General features: G+C 33.6%; 1 protein-coding gene and 1 non-coding gene across 3 annotated transcripts in view; both read left to right on the plus strand.

The window, feature by feature from the left end:
• Positions 1-22,886, plus strand: part of LOC117113450 (neuronal acetylcholine receptor subunit alpha-10-like) — a 29,378-nt gene that overhangs the window by 3,069 nt on the left and 3,423 nt on the right. The window contains exons 2-4 of one of the 2 annotated variants that reach the window (XM_033256786.1): positions 19,238-19,389; positions 20,053-20,097; positions 21,063-21,169. In XM_033256786.1, the coding sequence (XP_033112677.1) occupies positions 19,366-19,389; positions 20,053-20,097; positions 21,063-21,169 (176 nt within the window). In that variant the 5' untranslated portion in view covers positions 19,238-19,365. The remainder of the gene's footprint in view (positions 1-19,237; positions 19,390-20,052; positions 20,098-21,062; positions 21,170-22,886) is intronic. The other variant, XM_033256787.1, reaches the window with a different exon arrangement.
• Trnat-ugu lies at positions 22,684-22,756 on the plus strand. Its single transcript has one exon. It is a non-coding gene; the product is annotated as a tRNA-Thr (tRNA).

Genomic DNA, 22,886 nt, shown 5'->3' on the forward strand with positions numbered 1-22,886 from the left:
AAAAAAAATACGGCAGTTCCACATTTTTCAATCAATACTGTAATGATAACCTGCAAAAATTAATGTACTGCAATTCATATGTTTCACTACCTGTTTTAGTGTTTTGAAATCAATACTGTAATGGAATAAATTATCATTTAATTTTGGTGCTAATTTTATACAGTAAGTCTTTTGACTGTATTATACCAGTAAAGTATACATACAAACAACTGTATAATGTATAGAGTATAATGAATTGTTAATGTATTTCATAAAATAGTTTCACATTAATTCTTGGCAATATCAAATGGCAATATATATTTAATTTTGTTTCCCCATATGTTTTTTACAATTAATAATTATTAATGTTTTCAGAATACTGTACCATTGACTCTAAACCAAAGAACAAAAATAGCAATCACTTGTTTAATAAGAAGTACCTGTACATTATATTTTAAAATATATTTGCTTACATTATACAATTGTAATACCGTTCACAATTATTATTGAATAAGTGTGTGTTTTTAAATGATTATTATGTTTCCCCATATTTTTTTTACAATTAATAATTATTAATGTTTTCAGAATACTGTACCATTGACTCTAAACCAAAGAACAAAAATACAAATCACTTGTTTAATAAGAGGTACCTGTACATTATATGTTAAAATATATTTGCTTACAGCATACAATTGTAATACTGTTCACAATTATTATTGAATAAGTGTGTGTTTTTAAATGATTATTATGTTTGATTTTATACAAAAGTGATATACTGTACATGCACACATGTACTAATTTAATGTATTTATGTATGTTTTTGAATGTTTTATCAAGTTCAATTTTATATTAGAGGTGATTTTTATTGTCACGCAAGTTATAATTCTCTTCAATGGACTTTCATTATACAGTACTACTAAGAGTCTGCTACTATTATTTTACTTTATTTCACACTAACTAAATACCCCTATTTTACAATGGTACAGTCCGCACGCTTCAATGACCAGCCACTGAATTCGGTTCGACGAGATAAGGGGATTATCAAACCCTACGCAAAGGCAAATTGGACCAACTGGGAGGTCAAACTTATCCTAATGGTTGAATTCGAGTCCAAGTAAGCAGCGGGTACTGCAGTGTTGATAGTAATTGTTATTTTCGTGATGGAATAATAGACAATAACTGGATTTGCGTCAGGAGAAACATGTATAGGTGTACCCGCTGCTTACTTGAACTCGAATTCAACCCTGGCCATCAGGCCAATATTACTTCTTGTTCATAGGATGGATAAAGTTTAGCTTCGGGTTGAACCTTGCAGATGCTTTCACCTTTCTTCATCTATCAAGTATTGTTGAATAAACACTTTAGAACATAGAAAGCGTTGAGACCCTTTTGTTGAGTTGTGCGATCTCCATCTACAATATTACTGATGTCGTACACACCCTTCAGTGTGAAATGTGGCTCTCTTTGCAAGCACATCTAACATCTAAGAAAAGAAGAGCTTAGATTGGTACCAGATAAAATAATGTTGTTATCAACATTAATACATTATGCTAATTTTCATCTTTGTAAGCGCATAAGACAGTCAAATTATTTCTGTGACAGTCTTTTGAAGTGTGTAAAGCTCCATTTTATCCCATACATAATCGAAATATTGGGGGGATGATACAATGGACTATCCCCCTTGTCAAAAATTGGGGGGGGGGATATATCCCCCATCTCCCGGGATCTACGCCTATGTGTGTAGGGCTGCCCTTAAATAAACACACAGAAAAAACAAAAGCCAAAAACAGAACAGGACATGACAACAGGTGGACAGGACAGGACAACAGGGGACTTATGTAATTATCAACTGGTCTATGGACATTTTAAAAGATGATGCAATTGCACTTCTTTAAATTGACAGAGAGTTTATTAGCAGAGAAATATTTGAGAACATTAGGTAAATTATCATTGGAAATTTCAAAAAGGGAGACGATATCATTAGCCGAATGGAGAAGGGTAGCATCATCTGCATATAAATGAAGAGAAAATAATTTTGGAAGAATTGCATATATCGTTGATGTAAAGCAAAAACAAATGAGGGCCAAGCAAAGATCATTAAGGGACTCCACAGGTGACAGGCAGAAAGTTAGACAAGGTTTGATTAAATTTTTTACTGTACTGCATTGTTTACTGTTAGTTAAATAGCTTTTGAAAATATTATATGCAGGGCCGCGTATTCCATAATGTGAAAGTTTATAAAGTAAAATATCATGGTTGATAGTGTCAAAAGCCTTAGAGAGGTCAATAAAAATACCAATTGAAAGTTTATGATTCTCAAAGGCTCTAACAATATCATTTGTGAGTTGAAGAAGTGCAGTAGAAGTATTATAGTGTTTGCAAAAACAAAATTGATTGGGGTGTAATATGTTGTTTTTTTTGGAGAAAATTATAAGTTCGGTCATAGATAAGTCGTTCAAGTATTTTAGAAAACAATTTTTGGATCGGTGCATGGAAAGAGAGTATGAACCACTAGGTTTAGGCTGGGTAAAACATCCGATCAAAGTGTTAGACATTTACATAGGGTATAACTCTGAACTTTGTTCCAGTCAAAACTGGGATGATAAATTAATTGATTTTGAAAGAACTATACAATCTTGGGGTGCTAGAAACTTATCTTTCTATGGCAAAGTAACTGTCTTAAAAAGTCTTGCCTTAGCAAAGCTAATATACGCTGCTAATATTATACACGTATCAAAATACGTCATAAGCAAAGTTAACAGTTTGATATACAATTTCATTTAGAATAATAAGCTGGAAAAAATACAGAGAAAAACATTAATTGGTGATTTTAATGAAGGAGGATTAAAAATGCCAGACTTTGTATTAAAGATAAAAGCTTTTAAAAGTCTCGTGGATAAACGATTTTTTAAATGATCGTGATGATGCAAAATGGAAATTCTTTCCAGTGTACTTCCTTAAAAAGATTAACAATTTAAATGTGACTCTTAATATGAGTTGTTTAAAGAACATACATATTGGTTGCTATGACATACCTGTATTCTATAAGGATGTTATTATTGCCTGTACTGATATCAACACATCAACAAACAGGTTAAAACATATAATGATATTATTAACGAACAAATATGGGGTAACCATCTAATACATTAAAAAAAAACAAATCTCTGTATTATAAACATTATCTAATTGAAAGTGGTATCGTTTGTATTAAGGATATTGTTAACAATAAAACATTTTTAACATCAAACGAGCTTTTGCAAAATTTAACTTTTAAATTAAACTGGTTAAATGAATATCTGTGTGTGATTAAAGCCATTCCAAAGCATTGGAAAGACATTATGAAAAAGGCAAATAATATTGAAAAATATGAAGACGTTGATGTTATTAGCACATATAAATATAAAGTATATAAATGTTAACACTAAATTTATATATTCATGTTTTATAAATGAAAATTTTGTAGTACCCATTGTTCACAGAAAATGGGAAAAGTATTTTAGTGGTGAAAACATTGATTGGAAATCCTGCTGGCTACATAAAATTTGTAAAATGAAAGACAAAAAGCTTGCACAAATTAATTACAAAATGTAACACCGAATATTGCCTACTAATAAAAGACTTTACGTCTGGAAAATAAAAGAGACAGAAATTTTCTGTAAATGTGGAATTGTTGAAGACGAAAATCACATGTTTTTTTTTAAGTTGTAGATTTATCAAATCTTTCTGGAAAAAAGTCAGCAGTATTCTTAGAGCCGTGGGGCAACACGATGTATCTTTCAAAAAATCTTGTGCTTGGATCAGGAGATGTAGTATCCGACTATATTTACTCTTCAGCTGCATACACGATCTACAAAAATAGGATTTTATCTTCTCGGAACAAAGCACATACTAAATGTTTCTGGATCTCTTTTAAATACTCTGTATTATTAAGAATAAAATGTGAATTTTTTATAAATAATGTAAGGGATAAAAGAGTATGTGAAAAAGTGCAGAATACTATCCTCAAGTTATAATTGGTATTGTTGTGTGCATGTATAGAGTACCCAAAACGAAACGAAAGTTATTAATAAAGATCACCAATAACAACAGTTGCACTACATGTGTCTTTATTCGCCATTTTCTCAAACTACTGCCTTATACACATGTGCACAACATCTTGCACAAGCGTTGCCAGAATGCACATTACAAGTTACCCAATTTGTAGATAGAGGATACTACATCTCCCTCCTATTAGATTTAAAGTGTTAACTATTACAAAAGATGAATTATTGTTTCAACATTATTAAGACAACTGCGAACACAATATAACACAAGAAGTTACTAAAAACATTTTCAACTTTAACAGTAATGCACAGCATTACTCTTCGATCAGCCTCTGGGGGCGTCTTGCTTGCCTGCAAGATTTACGTCTTTGTTGGCGGGCTGAGACTTGCCCATCTATGATAATGTTATCATTACGAACTTCCCTAGGGTTTATATGTGCCCTATTTGGGAGCCTAACTCTTTTAAAGTGTTACCAATTCCTTGTAATTGTGTGACCGTTTGGGTGTTTAGCTGTAATCATATCGTGGTTCTTATTTACAACAATTAAGGGAGTCCTGGAGAAGGGTGTGGTGAATTTATCCCTTTTTTCTTGCTTCACCAAAACTACATCCCCTATGTCGAGATTACAATTTTGTATGCAACAGCGTTTCTCTGTATTCTGTTTCATCTTAATTTTGTTCTGATTATCTTTTTGTCTTATTGACTCATCACCTTCCTCCCTTCTAGAGGATGGAAACCTAATGTTAAGATCCATGCTAAAGAGGGCATGTGCTGGTGAGAGGCCTGTTGTAGAGTGTGGGGTTGCCCGATAATTTCTTAAAAATGCATACATATCCTGTTTCCAGTGGTCAGAAGTATATAGTACCTTTTTGAACGTACGCATAAAGCGCTCAACTTCACCATTGGCCTCAGGCCACAATGGTGTGACTTTCCTGTGATGAAAACCAAGATATCTAGAAAATTTATGAAATGCTACACTGTTGAAGGGAGGGCCATTATCTAACCGGACAACCTTAGGAATCCCTAGCATGCTGAAAATTACCGGACAACCTTAGGAATCCCTAGCATGCTGAAAATTTTGTCAAGTTTTGGGATTACAGCATTTGCTGAGGTTGACGCTAGCAATTCGAAAACAGGAAACCGTGAGTAATTATCAATGATAATGATATTGATCAGATATTCATTTTTAACATGACAAAAGTCAATACTGACATTTTCCCATCTAGCTTGTGGTAACTCTGACATTTTAAGCGGGGCCCTTACTGACTGAGGGGTTGCAGCCTGACACTGGATGCACTGTTTTACAACTGTATCACGTGTGTCTAACTTAGGGAACCAGACCTTGGTACGCAATAGGCTTTTGGTTTTGGCTATCCCCTGGTGGCCTTCGTGGGCCAGGTCAACAACCTTGCGTCTTAAACTACGGGGAACAATGATATTTTTACCTCTTAACAATATCTTGCCATCGTCTGAGCAAGTTATGTCATCTTTCACATTCATATATTACCGAAGGTCATCTAGGTCAACATTGGTTAGGTCTTCGGGCGTTAACTGTGCCATATCCCAATTACCAGTAGACATAAATTTCAAAATACACTGAATTGTCTGATCTGATTGAGATGCTAATTGAATATCCAGGGGCGGATTTAGGGGGGGGCCGGCCCGGCCCCGGCCCCCCCTTTTGGGAGGTAAAAAAAAAGAAAAAAAAAGAAAAAAAGAAAGAAAAAGAAAAAAATGATAGCCCACAACGCCTCAAATGTTATTTTCAGGCGTCTAGAACACAAAAATTTCGTGGGGGCATGCCCCCGGACCCCCTAGGTCATTGTTGTCTCGATCGGCCCAAATTTTGGGCCCCCTTTCGGCCCCCCCTTTTGGACATCTCTGGATCCGCCCCTGATATCAGCAATAGACATTGCATTAGGTTTAGCATGTTCAATACACATGCTAATATATGCTGTTGCACTATCAGAAACACAGTTGTTAACTACACTACACTTACTTAATGTGTATCGTGACATATAGTCAGCAGGGTTAGCTGAACCTTTCTGAAAACATACCTCAAATTGGAACATCTGTAGTCTTAATATCCAATTTTTCGATTCGAAGTGAGGGTTTAGACCGTGGGTTATTGAAAATGGAAAGTAGAGGTTTGTGGTCGGTAAAGACCTTAAAGGTTTTGCCTACTAAGAAGAGCCGAAAGTAGTTGCACACCCATGCAATAGCTAGGGCTTCCCTTTCAATTTGGGAGCATCTTTTCTCAGTGGCTGTTAGTGACCTATTACCACAAAAAAACAACTTTGTTGTTTTGCATTAAGATTCCAGCCAAACCTACTGGACTGGCATATACATAAAGCTCTGTGGCTTGTGTGGGATCAAAATATGCCATGACATAATCGGAATTCAGCTTATCTTTAAGCATGTCGAGAGCAGTGCTTTGCGCCTCTCCCCATTCAAATTTGCTGTCGCTTCGGAGCAGTTCACGCATTGGCGCAGTTATTGTTGCGTAGTTTGGTATGAACCTGCTTAGGAAATTAACCATACCAAAAAGGGAGCGCAACTCTGCTACAGACTCGGGCGCTTTTAGAGCCTTAATTGAAGTTACCTTTTTTGGGTCAGGGAAGATCCCATCTTTGGAAAACACCATACCAAAGAATGTAATACTGGATTTGTAAAATTTACATTTATCTTTGTTAACTGTGACATTAGATTCTCTCAGACATTTGAACACATCATTTAATGCTTTATCATGCTCACTAGTGTCTTTACCAAATATTATAATGTCACCACTTATGTTAATTTGGTTCTGTATGCCACTAAGCATATTCTTGACCTTTTCATTAAAAATTTCATCGGCTGCATTGACTCCATAAAACAGACGCTTATATCGAAAAAGGCCTTTGTGTGTGGAAAATGTACTAATATTTCGTGAATCGGGATGCAAAAGTAGCTGTTGGTATCCGTTATTCATATCAATTTTGCTGAAAACTGTGGCGCCTGTCAATTTGCAAATAATGTCGTCCAGTGTAGGTGTTAGGTGCCGTTCGCGTCCAATGGCATTGTTAGCTTCCCGCATGTCCACGACCATTCGAGTTTTATTATTACTTTTGGGAACCAGAACTATATGTTTGATCCATGTGTGCGGTCCAGGTGCAGGTTCAATGACACCATCTTTCAGCATTTTATCTATGCATTGTTCAACTATGGGTCTTTGGTGAAATGGTATGCGTCGGTGGACTTGGTTGACAGGTTGAACTGTAGGATCAATGTGCAACTTGACTGTGACATTTTTCATCTGGCCAAGCCCTTTAAACACGTCAGCGTATTTCTCAGCAATATCTGTCATGGGCTGTTGTGGAATATTACACGTGATATTGACAATTCCAAGCTCTACCCGTGTGGTATATCCGATGATGGGAACTGGACCACGCTGCACAACGAGAAAATTTGCAACGACAAACTTGTTGCTTGACTCTACCACTGCGCTAAATTCACCTAGAACATCAATGGGTGTGTCTGCGGCGTACGGATATATTTTCGTGTTTGTTTTGCGAATGTCAACTGCAAGTTTGGTTGCTACATCTTGGGGTATAATGTTAACTGTTGATCCACTGTCAATAAGCAATTTTAATTCAACATTGTTTACTTTTAATGTTGCTGTCGGTAGCTTGCGTTTGTTAATCATTGCATTCCTTAACGAGAATGAATATTCGTCCTCTGACGACTCAATTTTCGGAGCATCCGTGTTATAGCACTTACTGCTTTCTTATGTGTAGCAGATCTACGTGGCTTTGATGATGAATGATCGCTACGTGTTTTAAACATACACGCAAAGTGATTGGGTTTCTGGCATGAGCTGCAAAATTTCCCCATGGCTGGGCAGGGACCAGCGTGTGGATAGTTTCCACCACATCTATAACATGTATTGTGAGTTTTAGTTGCCTTATTAGGGTAGTTAGGCCTGTGTCTAGGGCTAGGCTTACCTCCTCGTGGCCTCTGGCTCTGCTTGGTTGTTGTGGAATGATTCACATGTTCATCATACTGAATATGGGTATTATTTCCCTTGCTTTCAATTTCAGTCGCCTGTTTATTTGACGCCTCCAATGTTCTGCCAAACTCTAATATTTTTTGTAGCGTTAGCGTTGGATCTCTCAGAGCACCACGTCTTAATTTAGGCGAGCAACAATGCGATATTACTTGCATCTTGATTTCGCCATCCACATCCGCGAACGAACATGGTTTCGCCGCCTGACGTAAACGCGTCAAATAGGCATCGATTGACGCGTCGCCAATGTGATGTTGTTTGAACCACAGTTATTAATAAAGATCACCAATAACAACAGTTGCACTACATGTGTCTTTATTCGCCATTTTCTCAAACTACTGCCTTATACACATGTGCACAACATCTTGCACAAGCGTTGCCAGAATGCACATTAAAAGTTACCCAATTTGTAGATAGAGGATACTACAACGTACACATTAATTTTTTATTTAATTTATACTCATGTGTCACTTATTGTACTGTATTGACTTTATGAAAATGAAAATAGTAATGCAAATATAATTATTTTAGGTGATTTCAATGGTAAAATTGGACATAACATTAAACAAGGTGATGATATAGTTAACTACAACGGTCAATGTCTACTAAATTTCTGCGAAGACAGTAATCTTACTATATTAAATAGCACTAACAAATGTAGCGGTAAATATACCTGAGTTAATGGTAACTCCACTAGTATATTACATTACATACTAGTTTCTCAAAATGTATATAGCATCACTAATGAACTTATCATTGATAAATTGTGTATATATCACCTTGGAAGTGATCATAACATGATGTTATTAGAATTAGTAGACAATAAATTAGAAACAAAAAGTAATATTAATAAGCAAGAAAAAAAAACTATTAATAAAATAACTTGGAACATAAATAAAGATACCAATTGGACACCATTTCATAAAGAAATTGAAAGCAAATTTAAAAACTGGGATCCCTCCTCCTTAAATTCCAATGAAGCATGGGAATTTTGGAAAAACGCTTCTGCTGAAAATTCGATAGGTCACAAAAACAAAGATAGAAAACGCAAAGCATGGTATGATGAAGAAATTGATAATTGTATTGGGAAGAGAAAGGATGCTTGTAGATTACATCGACAATAATGTAAATTACAGGGTAGTGAGTCTTACAATCAAGAATAACGTGACTCATTGTGGAAAGATTATCAAGAGATACGTAAACAAAGCCTTAATTAAACAAAAGATCTTACAAAAGAAAGTACAGTAGATAAATGCTCTGAAATTATGAATAGAGGAGGGGCCCAATGCCAAGATTTCTGGTCAGAATTAAAAGGAAACCCTTCTACTAAAACTAACTGTACTAATTCTATCTTTATTCCCGGCACAAATAACACTGTATCAGATAAAATACAATTAGAAATACATTGAAATACTTCTTTAGTAGTATAGCAATCATACTTGTAACACTAGTGAGAATTTTATTTACGATGATTCAGAATTTAGTAATAACTCTAATATCAACATAAATGCACCTATAATAGAAGACTTATATTTTCCTGTGAAGATATAAAAAATGTTGTACTTAACTGTAAAAATAACAAGAGCCCTGGTTTAGATTGTATTACAAACGAAATAATGAAAAATGGCAGTGATGAAATTATATTTTCCTTATATAAATTATTTAAAAGATTATCAATCTTGGAAACAATACCCAATAAATGGAATATTGGAAAATCATCGCTTTAATATATACAGGTAATGGCCAATTGGTAATTATTTTAATAATGAAGCTAATAATTATAATTATTTGGGAATGTTTATATTTATAAAAATAAAATATACCTGTCACATAGATGAAATAGTTAAAAAGGGAAATGGAGTAATATCGTATATAAAATCTATTATTAATGGACAGGAAGATTTTAACAGAATATATTATGGGGATATTCTTTGGATTGGATTGCAAGCAGTATATGGTTATGCGATAACAAAACATCTATTGAAAAAATTGAAAATCTACAATACCAAATGGCCAGATACCTATTAAAAGTACGCAGATATATCGCAAAGGAAGCCTTATATGGTGAACTTGGCCTTCAAACAATTGAATCTATTCAATTAGAAAGATTATTAACTTACTTTTAGAGACAAAAATATGGAAGAACATCGCTGGCCAAGATCATTATTTAGGGCCCTCTTTACGCTTAAAGAAAACCTGAGTTGGAAATGGCTTCAACATTGAATCCATTTTAAATAAATTTGATCTACAAATGTTCTTTAACATTGACTATTATACAAAATGGCTTAATGGCTTCAAAGAAAAAAAAAATATTAAAAAAGATAACATAAGTTGGTATAACAATGATTAAAGTAAATCATCCTTAAAACATTACATACAAAAGTGAACCTAAAATGAAAAAGTATTTATTAGAAAAGTGTAACTTTCAAGTTTAAAACTCATTTCCGGGGGCATATGTCGAAAAATGGGCTCCAGTGGGATTTTTGTAATCATTTTAGTTTTTTGGATAGAATATATACTTTGAAGTATGCTGAATCCAATAAAATGAGTCGCCAATTATTTTACGCACATCTTCATATGCAAATTAGTTAAAATATGCAAATTAGTTCTGAAAATGTAGGGTACTTATATCTTGGTAACCACTTGCCGTAGAAAGTTGCTCAGAACATGCATGTTTCTATTTACCCTAATGAAACATTTTCTTCAAAAATTACCGGAAGTGCCATTTTGCCTACCTTATTAGCAATATGCAAATTAGGGGTGGACATATAGGGAGCTATATCTAGAAAACCACTGGTCGTACAGAGTTGCTTTTTGCAGCAAAATGTTTAAACAATGCATATTTATATTTACTATAATGGACAATTTTCTCTAGAAATGACCGGAAATTGTGTTTTTGACCTTTGACCTCAACTATGCGTGAATTTATATCTTGGCAACCACTGATCGTACAGAGTTGCTTTTTGTAACAAAATATTTACAATATGCACATTTATACTAACAGAATAATTTCTCAATATCAACCAGAAACATTTTTGTTGACCTTTGACCTATCTTTGCAGTAAATAGGCCTATTATATATGTATATATACCTAATGATGACTTATCGTCGAAAGTATTATTACAACAATTGTATTATTACTTGAATATACGTCGGGCAGAATCGCCTGCCCGACGTCCCAGGGCAACCAAATATCTGCGTCGGGCAATCCCTGTCCGGCTCTCAAATTTCCGACCGGCATCTAACCTGCGCCATTTTTTACAAAGACTTTTTCAACCTTAGAAACATAATTAAACACAAAATACTAAGAAATCTAGTGCTTTTAACTGTAAACGCCCTATTCATTGAGAAAATAACAGTAGAAGTACACGTTCCCATGGTTACGTTGATTTTTAATTAAGAGTCTTGCAGTGGATAGGCCCACAATATACTCATTTATACAGAATGAGTGTGCACGTCTTTGAGAAAAAAAGGTTTAACAACTGTTATAACACACAACAGAAAGCAAACATAAACGTGATAGTAACAACAAAGTTAATGATTTTATTATAATGATCAATGACTAAATTAAAATGACATGTAAGAAGTGAACGTACAAAAAAGCAACACTTCGCTAAAATACAGCTGAATTACTGAAACCATGGCACATGTTGGTATCGCTGAACAAGGCAGTCGGCTATTCCCTCCTTGGGGAGCAGCAGCGCGTTTACATTCCTGAAGGCGGCGTTCAAAGAATCAGATCAGACACTAGCGCGTCTACATTCCTGAGTTTTTTTTTTTTTTATTATTTCAGTAATTTTAAAAATATACAAACAAATTATGAGCAAAACAACACACACACACAAATCATGACGAAAATGAAGATGGAGATATTCCATCTATTAGTGAATTGCGTTATTTCAAAATTTGAAAGATAAATAAGTTTTTCCAAAAGAAAGTATTATTTTAAGAAATTTAAAACACTATCATGGTTTAAAGGAAATTTTCTAAATTTAGCTGTATAAATATAATATTTTATTAAAATAAGCAGCAGATTAATGATAAATGGAGATTCAAAACCAATTTGTAAATTTAAAATGCTGCCCTAATTGTTGAAATAAAAACTGTTCAAACTTTTTCCAAATTTGGTACACCATAGGACAATCGCATAAAAGGTGAACAATTGTTTCAGATTCTAGATAATAAAAAGAGCACATTTTACTGTCCTGAGTACATAAGAATTTTTTCCATTCCTCTTCAGTTACTAAAAAATCATTTTACTGGACCATTTCTCTAGTGCCTTACTGTTGTATTGTTTACCTCTTATTAGCTCAACATAGAATATTTAAGTTCTGAGTACGCATGGAATAAAACGTTTCTTATTCCCAGATACTTTAGAAAATTAATATTCAATTTAAATTCTTTACAAAATTCATCAGGTTTTAAAAATTTACCTTTACTATCGAAGAAATCGTTAACATATTTTACACCTTTCTCGTACCATGCTTTGTAAAATAATGTGTGATCACCAATTTTAATGTTGTCATTAAACCAAACATTTTCTTTAAAAGCATCATATATATCCTCATTTCTTACTTTTACCTTGAATATTTTCCATGCTTTTAGTACATCCCCCCAAAGGGTTTTCCATACTACCGGCCATTTTTTCAAAATCGAAGTTTACCAAATCCAAGACAGAGGGGCAACATTTAGAAACATCAAACCAAAATAATTTTCCCCATTTAGCATCAGTTTAGTAGAGTCTCCTGATCCATGAAATTTTAAGAGCTTGGAAAAATTCATTAATTTTTTATTATTTTCACACTCCCATTTTGATAGTTCTTAGTCTTCCAAAATATTTAAGGTGGATCTCAGTGCACTTTCGGTACCATCTAAAAAGATTGTGGTATCATCTGCAAACATGGACAATTTATATTCAATATTATTTATTTTTATCCTTTTGTTTTTCTTACTACTACGTAGCATAATGGCTAGTATTTCGATACATAGTAAAAATAAGTAAGGAGAGAGAGGGTCTTCCTGTCTACATCCTTTTTTTTTATTTCGAATTGTTTGGTTAGAAAACCATTAACAACAACAACCGAAGACACTTCATTATATAACGTTTTGACCCATCTAATAAATTGAGGTCCAAATCCAAAAAGCTCTAGACATTTTAAATGAAATGGAGTCGAAAGGTTTTTCGAAATCAACTAACAGAAGCAGACCAGGAATTTTGTATTTTTTTGTTTGGAGTAGAAGATCATAAATCAATCTAATATTTTCACCTATGTATCGCCCTGGAATGAAACCATTTTGATCATCAGCGATTAGGATGGCTGTTTTTATTCTATAAGCCAAACAAACCGAAGCAATTTTATATGTGACATTTAGTAACGAAATGGGTCGCCATTTTTTTTAGGTATTGCCTTGGTTTTCCCCCCTTTGGGATCAAAGTAATAACACCTAATGTTTGTGTTATTGATAGTTTTTGGGTATCGAAAGCCATATTCAAAGATTTAATCAAAAAGGCAGATAGATCTGACCAAAAAAACTTGAAAAACTCAACGGTAAATCCATCACTACCTGGGCTTTTGTCTCCTTTCATATTTTTTAGTGAATTTAAAATTTCATCGTACGACAATTTACCTTCCATCTCTTTGGCCTTTTTATTACATAGAGGAGGAATAAGACTAGAGTATTTCATTCCATTTTCAGCCCAACATTCTTGTTCTGAATACAGATTTTTGTAAAACTTGTGAGTTAATTGTAAAATACGTGATTAGTCTTTAGTGGTTTCTCCATTGGCCAACTCTAATTGATTTATTGATTTCTGAGTAGCTTTACTTTTCTTCAAATTTAAGAAATAACGCGATGGTTTCTTTCCATGTTCAATCCAACGGGCTTTTGCTCTAATTCTACTTGCTTCAATTTTATTTTTTCTTAAGTCTTCCGGTTCTTTTTTGGCATTTTCATAAATATAAAAGTTCTCTTGGGTTACTAAATTTTGTTTGGATAGTTCCCGTTGTATCATTAACAAATTCTTCCAATTCCTTTTCTTTTTTCCGATTTTCTTTTTTCAAACGAGAGGAAAATGGTATTTTGACGCCCCTGATGTCCAAGAGTAACATTTAAAAAAACATCTGATCATCAATTATAGATTGGAAGTTCTCATGTTTACTCTTACTAAGCATTTTAAAATTATAGGGAGAAGCCATAAATTTTTCTTTAGTCTGCCTAATTGAATTTTTTACACATTTAACATAGTCTGTATTTCAAAGTAATGAATTGTTGAATTTCCAGAATCCCTTGCCCTTTTTTGTTTCAGAAACGTTTAAAGACAATGTTATAAGTGAATGATCGGTTCTATATCCAGCGTCAATTTCTGTATTTTCAGTAATAGATAGTAATTCCTAAGAAATAAAAAGAAAAGTCGAGCCTTGTCTGTTTTACTGGATTTTTTTTCTACATGTAAATCTTTGGGTACCTGAATTAAGCACTCGCCATACATCCACAATATTTAATTTTTTAATAAATTCAATAATTTTCCTTTTGGAATTTGAGTGATTTAAACGCACATAATTTTGAGTATCCATATTTTGATCCAGAACTAAATTCCAGTCCCCACAGAGTATGTTTAGTTTATTATCAAATTTTGTAATTATATCGCTCAAGTACAAACAAAAATTAGGATTATCCTCATTTGGACCATATACATTAAGAATAGAAAACTGTTTCTCCTTAACAGTCAGACTTATGCCAATAATGTTACCTTTATCATCACTATGAGCTGCGTGGATTTTAGCATCCAGCTTTTTAGTTAATAAAATAGCCACTCCCCGAGACCGATTAGCATTCTCCATTCCAATCAGATTTAAACATATTTACAGTTTCTTTTGTGACATGTATGTCCTGAAGACAAAATATATCATTTCCTTTCGATTTCCAAAAATCAAAAACATCTTTCCTTTTTTTACGATCCCCTATTCCTCTGCAGTTCATGTATGCAATTTTAAAATTACCTAAACTCATTTTTACACTATAAACTTGGTATATTACACAATATTAAGCATAAAACAGAACAACCAGGAAAAAAAAAAGACAAAAAAGAAACCAAAAACTAAATAAGCCAAAAAGCACATTGCCGTCGGATTGATACAAGCGATTGTCACACTCGAGAACAACTCCCAGCGGGAAAAAAAATCAATGTAAATTGGATGAGCGTCGGCCCCCAAGCTTCGATAAACCACACAATTCTACTATTCCAAAAAGACTGAATATACAAGAGGGTATTAGACAAATACCATTGTTATGCATAAGCTTCTTTCAGTCTACAAACCAAAAACTAATGTTGACTTTCCTATATTAAATAAATCATTTTAACCACATTGTCATGATCTTGTTCAAAAAACGAGTGCTATTTACTATTTTAACACAACCAATTAAAGAAATTTCTTTCTCACAAAATTTAAACAGTTATAAATATAATGCAAAGAGATGTTAGACAAATACCACTGTTATACAAAGGCTTCTTGCAGTCTGCAAATCTGAGACCAAAATAAACTTTCATATTTAGGATAAATCATTTTAACAATGCTGTCATAATCTTATTAAAAAAATGCGCAATTTACCACTGTAGCACAAAAGAAGACATTCCTTTCATTTAAAAGCAAATGGTTTACCATTTCTGTCCCTCCATTTACCAGCAGCAAAACGAAGATAGTATTTCTGTTCATACAATTTTTTGACCTCACTTATCCATTTCCTTTTTTCTATATCAATTCTTGTTAAATCATCGGATATGTGAATTGATTCACTTTTTAAAACTGCCCGTCCTCGTCTCATTATATCAAGCTTATGTTGAAAAGAACGCATCTTGACTATTACTTGTCTCGGCTTCCCATTCATCCTGTGAGGGCCTACACGATGCGCCCGTTCAATCTGCGTGGTATCTGCCAAGTTAAATTTAGCTTTAAGCAACTCGCCTACTATTTAGTAGAGTCATTTTCATGAGATCCGTGACTAATTTTAGGATACCTTTGTTTCTCGATGGATTTGGCAAGATGGACCAATTTATATAAAATATAGCTCCTATATACCTCCCAGATATTGGGGGAAAGTCCCGTTTCGGGGCGTTTTTCAAAATGGCCGCCTGTTGATTTGGACGCTTGTATCTCGATAACCAGACTTGATTTTGGTCTCAAATTGTTCACAATATGCATGTTCCTATTTGTTGTAATACAACTTTTTATCAAAAAATGGCGGGAAATGCGGTTTTTGAAAGTTTGACTTTGATCTTGTAATGACATATCTCAGTAACTACTGGTCATAGAGACTCACAATTGATTGCAACTTGTTCAGAAGATTCGTCCTAATGAAAAAAATATTCAAATAGTGACCGGAAACGGTACATTCTGACCTTTGACCTATTGTAGGGTCATTCCATGTCAAATCAACCAGATTAAAAAGAAATTCCTGTATGATATATATATATGACAAACAAATATTGTGTATACTGTAATTAAATCATAACACATTGATGGTCGGGAGACCCTCATTAAGGCTAAAATAAGCCGCTACCATGAGAGCCACTGTAGAGATAAATAAATGTATTGTTTTACACATAGTACAATTTAATGTGTCTTGTATTGAATTTACTTATTTATTGAACTGGCTGTTTCGAATTCTGTATTATTAGATGCCAAAAAGAATCAACATTTTTCTTGTACACTTTTTTTTTTTGGGGGGGAGGGGTCATGAAAAAGTGTACTCTTTGTACACTTGTGAAAATGTTGATAATTGTGAAAAACCCTTAAGAGCCTTCTAGACTCTACTAGATTTAGAAACATGTTGCCTGCATATAAGTGTGAAAGACATACAAGATCGCTAAGGAGCAGTGATAACAAAGTATTGGATTCTCCCAGATGTCGTACTGAATTTGTAATGATGCTAAATTAATTTCTAACAATTGTAATTGTTATTTTACAAACGTTTACAGGTATGCTTCTGATTTATGTGAAAAAGCATTCGATTGTGTTAATTTTGACATTTTTTTTTTAATAGTAAATTAAATAAAATTGGCTTTGAATCCATCAAATGGTTTAACAATTAGTTGTCAGGAAGAAAACAAATGGTTGAAATAAATGGTGTCACATCAAATAAACTGCATGTTGCATGTGGCGTCCCAATAGGTAGCTTATTAGTACCCTTCTTTTTTTATTTGTATTAATGATTTGAAGGCTACTCTCTATAATGACTGTAAATTATATCTGTATGCTGACGATAGTTTCTTTTTTTTATTTGTATTAATGATTTGAAGGCTACTCTCTATAATGACTGTAAATTATATCTGTATGCTGACGATAGTTCAATTACTTTCTCCCATTCTGAAAGCCGGTGAAGGGACCAGAGTGTCAGTTTCCGGCGCCTCAGCTGGGATCATGTTCGTTGCATTTAACATGTAGCCTAGGGCCCAGGATACACTTACACCTGACCTGGTGGAAGAAAATGAATTATTGTGGAGTCTTTACTTTCAGAAGGAAAAAGGACATCATTTTTAATTTAAAATGTGTGGGAACATAATCATTGTTGGCGTCGTCTTTTTAATAATTAAACAAAAACTTAATAATGACCTTTAATCATGTAGTAAATGGTATATTGACAATAGGCTTTCATTACATATTGGCAAGACAGAGTATATAATTTTCGGAACAAAAAGAAAGAAATAAGATAAAAATAAGATATTTGGAAGTAATATAAGTGAAAGGAGTGTCATTCACAAAACAAATATACGTTTAAAGTGTTTATATAGGTGCGCGCATTATGTCTAAATCGACATGGGAGCAGGATACTTTGCTTCGGTCTTATTCAACCTTTATTCGACTGTTCATCTTCTGCTTGGTTGACTGGTGTGTCTTCTGAGCTACAAAGAAGCTTTAGACCTCACAGAACAAAATCATTCGTTATATTTTGAACCTTGGTTTTCAAGACATATTATGTTATAAACCATCCGAACGTTCCAATGTTGGATTACTAACTGTTAAAGATGGAATTGAATACTTGAGGTTGTGTCACGCTTTTAAGTTTTTCAATGTGACCAGCCCCTCGACCAATATTGCAGATTTTTGTTTTCATAAATTAATCAAGAATAGTTATTCCCTAATACTAGCAGAAAAAACAACAATAATTTCAGAGTTCCTACTGGTGATGCTCATAATACCTTTTTGTATCAAGCGATTCAAAACTGGAATGCCTTCCCAAAAGATATAAAAATGTTTCCCTCACTTGATTTAAGATTATAATTAAGAAATACATTAAAGCAAGAGCCTTCGATAGAGAAAATACCCAGGTTTTGTACTTTGTACTTTTAGCTTTGACTTTTGATGTATTAACTTTTTTTCAATTCCATTTCTTAAAATTTGTATGACCTTTTTTATATTCACTTGTCTATTAGGTGATGTTTTTTTAGACTCCGTTGGAAATAAGTCCTCTTTGACTTTATTGGTTTATATAGGCATTCCCATCATTCTGTTCGAAAGGTGTATATAAAAAAAAACGATAAAATAATACAAATTTTTGACTTTACTAATGATTATATTTTAATTCTATTTTAATTTTCTGGCTTCGGGTCACTTTATCTATCTAAATTGCTAAATTGATGTTTTTAATGTTTGATGTTTGTAATGTTTTTTTTTTTAATGATGTCGAGTAAATTCATTTCAATTCAATTCAATACACGCCACTACTTTTACTCGAAATCTACTTTTCTTAAAATTACAAAGTTCTAAGTTTAATTCAAGCAAATTTGCTCATGGATAAGTCATTTTGAGATTTTTTAGCTGATTTAGTAAAACTACTCACATTCTCAATAAATAATAGGTCTTTCTCATGTTTTTTTTTTTTTTTTTTTTTTTTAAGTAATGTCGTGGGCCGGATCGAACTCTTCTCCAAAAGCCTGCGGTTGAATACCGGAGTTTAACGTCCGTATCAAACTAGCCTATCACTTTGATCTTTTTATACTACATATCCAGAGAATGTTTTACACTTGTTCATTTATTGTCCAATATTCTGACAAGAAAACAACAATCCACACTATATTTTCATCATGTAATGCGTCCCTGCTCGCAAAGGTTACTGAATAATGGAAATCACAATAATCATCTTATCAAAATCATTTGTTTCTGTAATAGTAAACGGAGTCGCCGTTTTAGAAACCAATGAGACTCTGGTAACAGAAAAGATTTTAAGCAGCCTTGGCCCACGGACATGTCGATCTGTACTTGATCCTGCTTCAGTAGTCAATGTAACGGTAACTTTCATGTTAACTCAAATTATTGAGCTGGTAAGTTTTAATTAAATAGAATATATACATACATACATAAGATGTGTATAAGAGACAGTTAGTACCCTTCTTTTTTTATTTGTATTAATGATTTGAAGGCTACTCTCTATAATGACTGAGATCTTTGGTAAAAGAACATTGTGGCCAAGTTTGACAAATTACTAATAAAAAGTGTTTAAAAAAATCATTTTCGTTGATTGTGACCTTGACCTTTCACCCTTACACTTCAACATTCAAATACTTTGAGATCTTTGGTCACGGAACATTGTGACCAAGTTTGACTACTTTGTAATTAAAACTATGGGCTGTAGACAAATAAATTTATAAAAAAAAATATTTTTTCGTTAATTGTGACCTGACCTTTGAGCCTGACCCTTTAAAATTTAATCAGTTCTAGATCTCAGGTAAAGGCTCTTCACGACAAATCTGATGACACACAGACTGAATAACTAAATAAACAAGAGCAACAAACATAACCTTATGTCAACTTCGTTGGCGGAGGTAATTACATTGAAAGAAATTGCATGAACTGGTTTTTTGTTGAAGATGCCTGCGTAACATACAATTTATGCCTTCATCTCAATCATTTGTAACGACAAGTCTTCATACAAAATGATCTGTAAATTGCATTTACTGATAAACCAATCATATTATCAATTTCAGAATGATGTACTTCAACAACTGAAAGTTTCTGGCTGGTTTCTAATGGTAAGACTAGACTGATATTTATGTACACGTGATTTCGTAAACTAATATCATTCTCTCATGTTTATGTGATTCGCAATGTGTATACTGGGGTGGCGCTAGTGGGTGGGGTGGGAAGGGGGGTAGGATCCCCGTCGGGGAAAGTTTCCCCTTCCCCCGTAGGAACGAAAAACCACAATTCGTCAGGGGAAAAATAATTGTATTTTCTATATATTAATAGACTCTAAAATCGATTCAATAAGCCTTTAAAACCTCTAAATTGTCATTTTCCGGAGACTTCACCTCACAACCCCTTTAATTTTTTGGAATGATTTTGTGTGACGCCCGACCACGCACACTTTTTTCGTCGTGGACATCGCCCTCCCCCGTTGGGGTCATTAAACCCTCTGTCGGGCAAATCCTGGCACCAACCCTGTGTGTATACTGTTTTTGCTACTTCAAATACTCCTTTTGTACGTCAACACATGGCACATTTTGAGTTCAATTTTTATTACTGAGAACCACAATAGTTGACAATGAAAGCCCCTTATAATCGATTCAAACGTTAAATTCTTCTTCAGTTGAGTTGACGCCTTCAACATTAAGAAGATTCTGAAACTTGATTCTTACAGCACGACCATACAGTGTTTTGGTTTTGTTGCTTTCTAATTCATATTAAATTTCTTCTGGGATTTTTTGGATTATTTTTATTTTGTTTATATTCGTTTCATTTATTTCTATTTATTCATTTATTTTTAAAAAACTTTACTTAAAAAAAAATATGGAGATTTTGTGAGTGAGTGACTTAGCAGGCTAGCTGCAAACCAACCTCAAATGTGTCAACAATACTAGCAGTCACCAAAGAAGAAGAAGACCGATTGCGTAATTCTATAATTAATTGATAAAAACGTTAACGTTATAACATGCAATTTAAAAAAAAACATTTTAATATTCACATGACCATTTAATTTTCATTTTCTAAATTAAAGAGATGGCAGGACGAACGTATTAGCTGGGATCAATTTGAATATGATGTTGACTGTGTGTTTATTCCTGTAAACAATATTTGGAAACCTGATATAACTCTGTACAACAAGTGAGGCTTATGCTAACTTACTATTTTAGTAATATGTATATATAATTACAGATCTTTGGTCACGGAACATTGTGACCAAGTTTGACTACTTTGTAATTAAAACTATGGGCTGTAGACAAATAAATTTATAAAAAAAAATATTTTTTCGTTAATTGTGACCTGACCTTTGAGCCCTGTCTCTTATACACATCTAGATGTGTATAAGAGACAGTCCTACTGGTGATGCTCATAATACCTTTTTGTATCAAGCGATTCAAAACTGGAATGCCTTCCCAAAAGATATAAAAATGTTTCCCTCACTTGATTTAAGATTATAATTAAGAAATACATTAAAGCAAGAGCCTTCGATAGAGAAAATACCCAGGTTTTGTACTTTGTACTTTTAGCTTTGACTTTTGATGTATTAACTTTTTTTCAATTCCATTTCTTAAAATTTGTATGACCTTTTTTATATTCACTTGTCTATTAGGTGATGTTTTTTTAGACTCCGTTGGAAATAAGTCCTCTTTGACTTTATTGGTTTATATAGGCATTCCCATCATTCTGTTCGAAAGGTGTATATATCATTTGTGTTCCACGTGTCTTCCGACAGAATATAGAAAAAAATGAAACAACTTAAATAGTAGACTTTAAGAACACTGATTTATTAGAAACTCGGATATTTCTGCCACTCCTGCTGTGGTTTTCATCAGCGAGAATAATGGAAAACATCATGAATCGTTATTATATAGGCCGTCTTATCAGAAATAAATGTGACAGAGAGCAAATAAGAGATACTTATAAAACTGTAAAATGATTGGCCTATTTATCTATGTATACTGAGTATCTACAATAATAAAGAACCAAGGGTGTTGATTGCAAAAATAAACACCCTTGATAAAACACCCAGATAAATCTGGAAATACGGCTAGAAATACTGTCGTATATTATATATGATATTGAAGGAAGTTAGCCGTTAACACTGTTGAATAAATATAATATAAATCATCAAAGGTACATATACAGTGTTTAATAAGGACATGATGGAACATCGTAGCCTACCCTGTAGCTTTTCAACGAATAAAGTCGTATTTTCAGATTTATCTGGTCGAACGCCCTCTTGAGGCATAGCATTGTGTAATACAATGTTCCCGACGAGTATTTGGACCTGTTCAACCATGAAGCCTTCGTGTTCTAGTGGTCATGACGCTCGCCTTGTCAGCGAGAGGTCGCAGGTTCAAATCCCGTCGGATTTTATTACACAATGATTTTTTATAGGACTTTATTCGTTGAAAATCTACAGGGTAGCCTACGATGTTCCATCATGTCCTTATTAAAAACTGTATATGTATCTTTGATGATTTATATTATATTTATTCAACAGTGTTAACGGCTAACTTCCTTCAATATCATATATAATATACGACAGTATTTCTAGCCGTATTTCCAGATTTATCTGGCCGAACGCCCTCTTGAGGCAAAGCGTTGTGTAATACAATGTTCCCGACGGGTATTTGGACCTGTTCAACCATGAAGCCTTCGTGGTCTAGTGGTTATGACGCTCGCCTTGTCAGCGAGAGGTCGCGGGTTCGAATCCCGTCGGAGGAATTTTATTACACAATAATTTTTCATAGGACTTTATTCGTTGAAAAGCTACAGGGCAGCCTACGATGTTCCATCATGTCCTTATTAAACACTGTATATCTACCTTTGATGATTTATATTATATATATATATA

The sequence above is a fragment of the Anneissia japonica genome, unplaced genomic scaffold, assembly GCF_011630105.1.
Source record: "Anneissia japonica isolate Jap-2015-1 unplaced genomic scaffold, ASM1163010v1 scaffold493_len2256704_cov171, whole genome shotgun sequence".
In the NCBI taxonomy this organism is placed as follows: Eukaryota; Metazoa; Echinodermata; class Crinoidea; order Comatulida; family Comatulidae; genus Anneissia; species Anneissia japonica.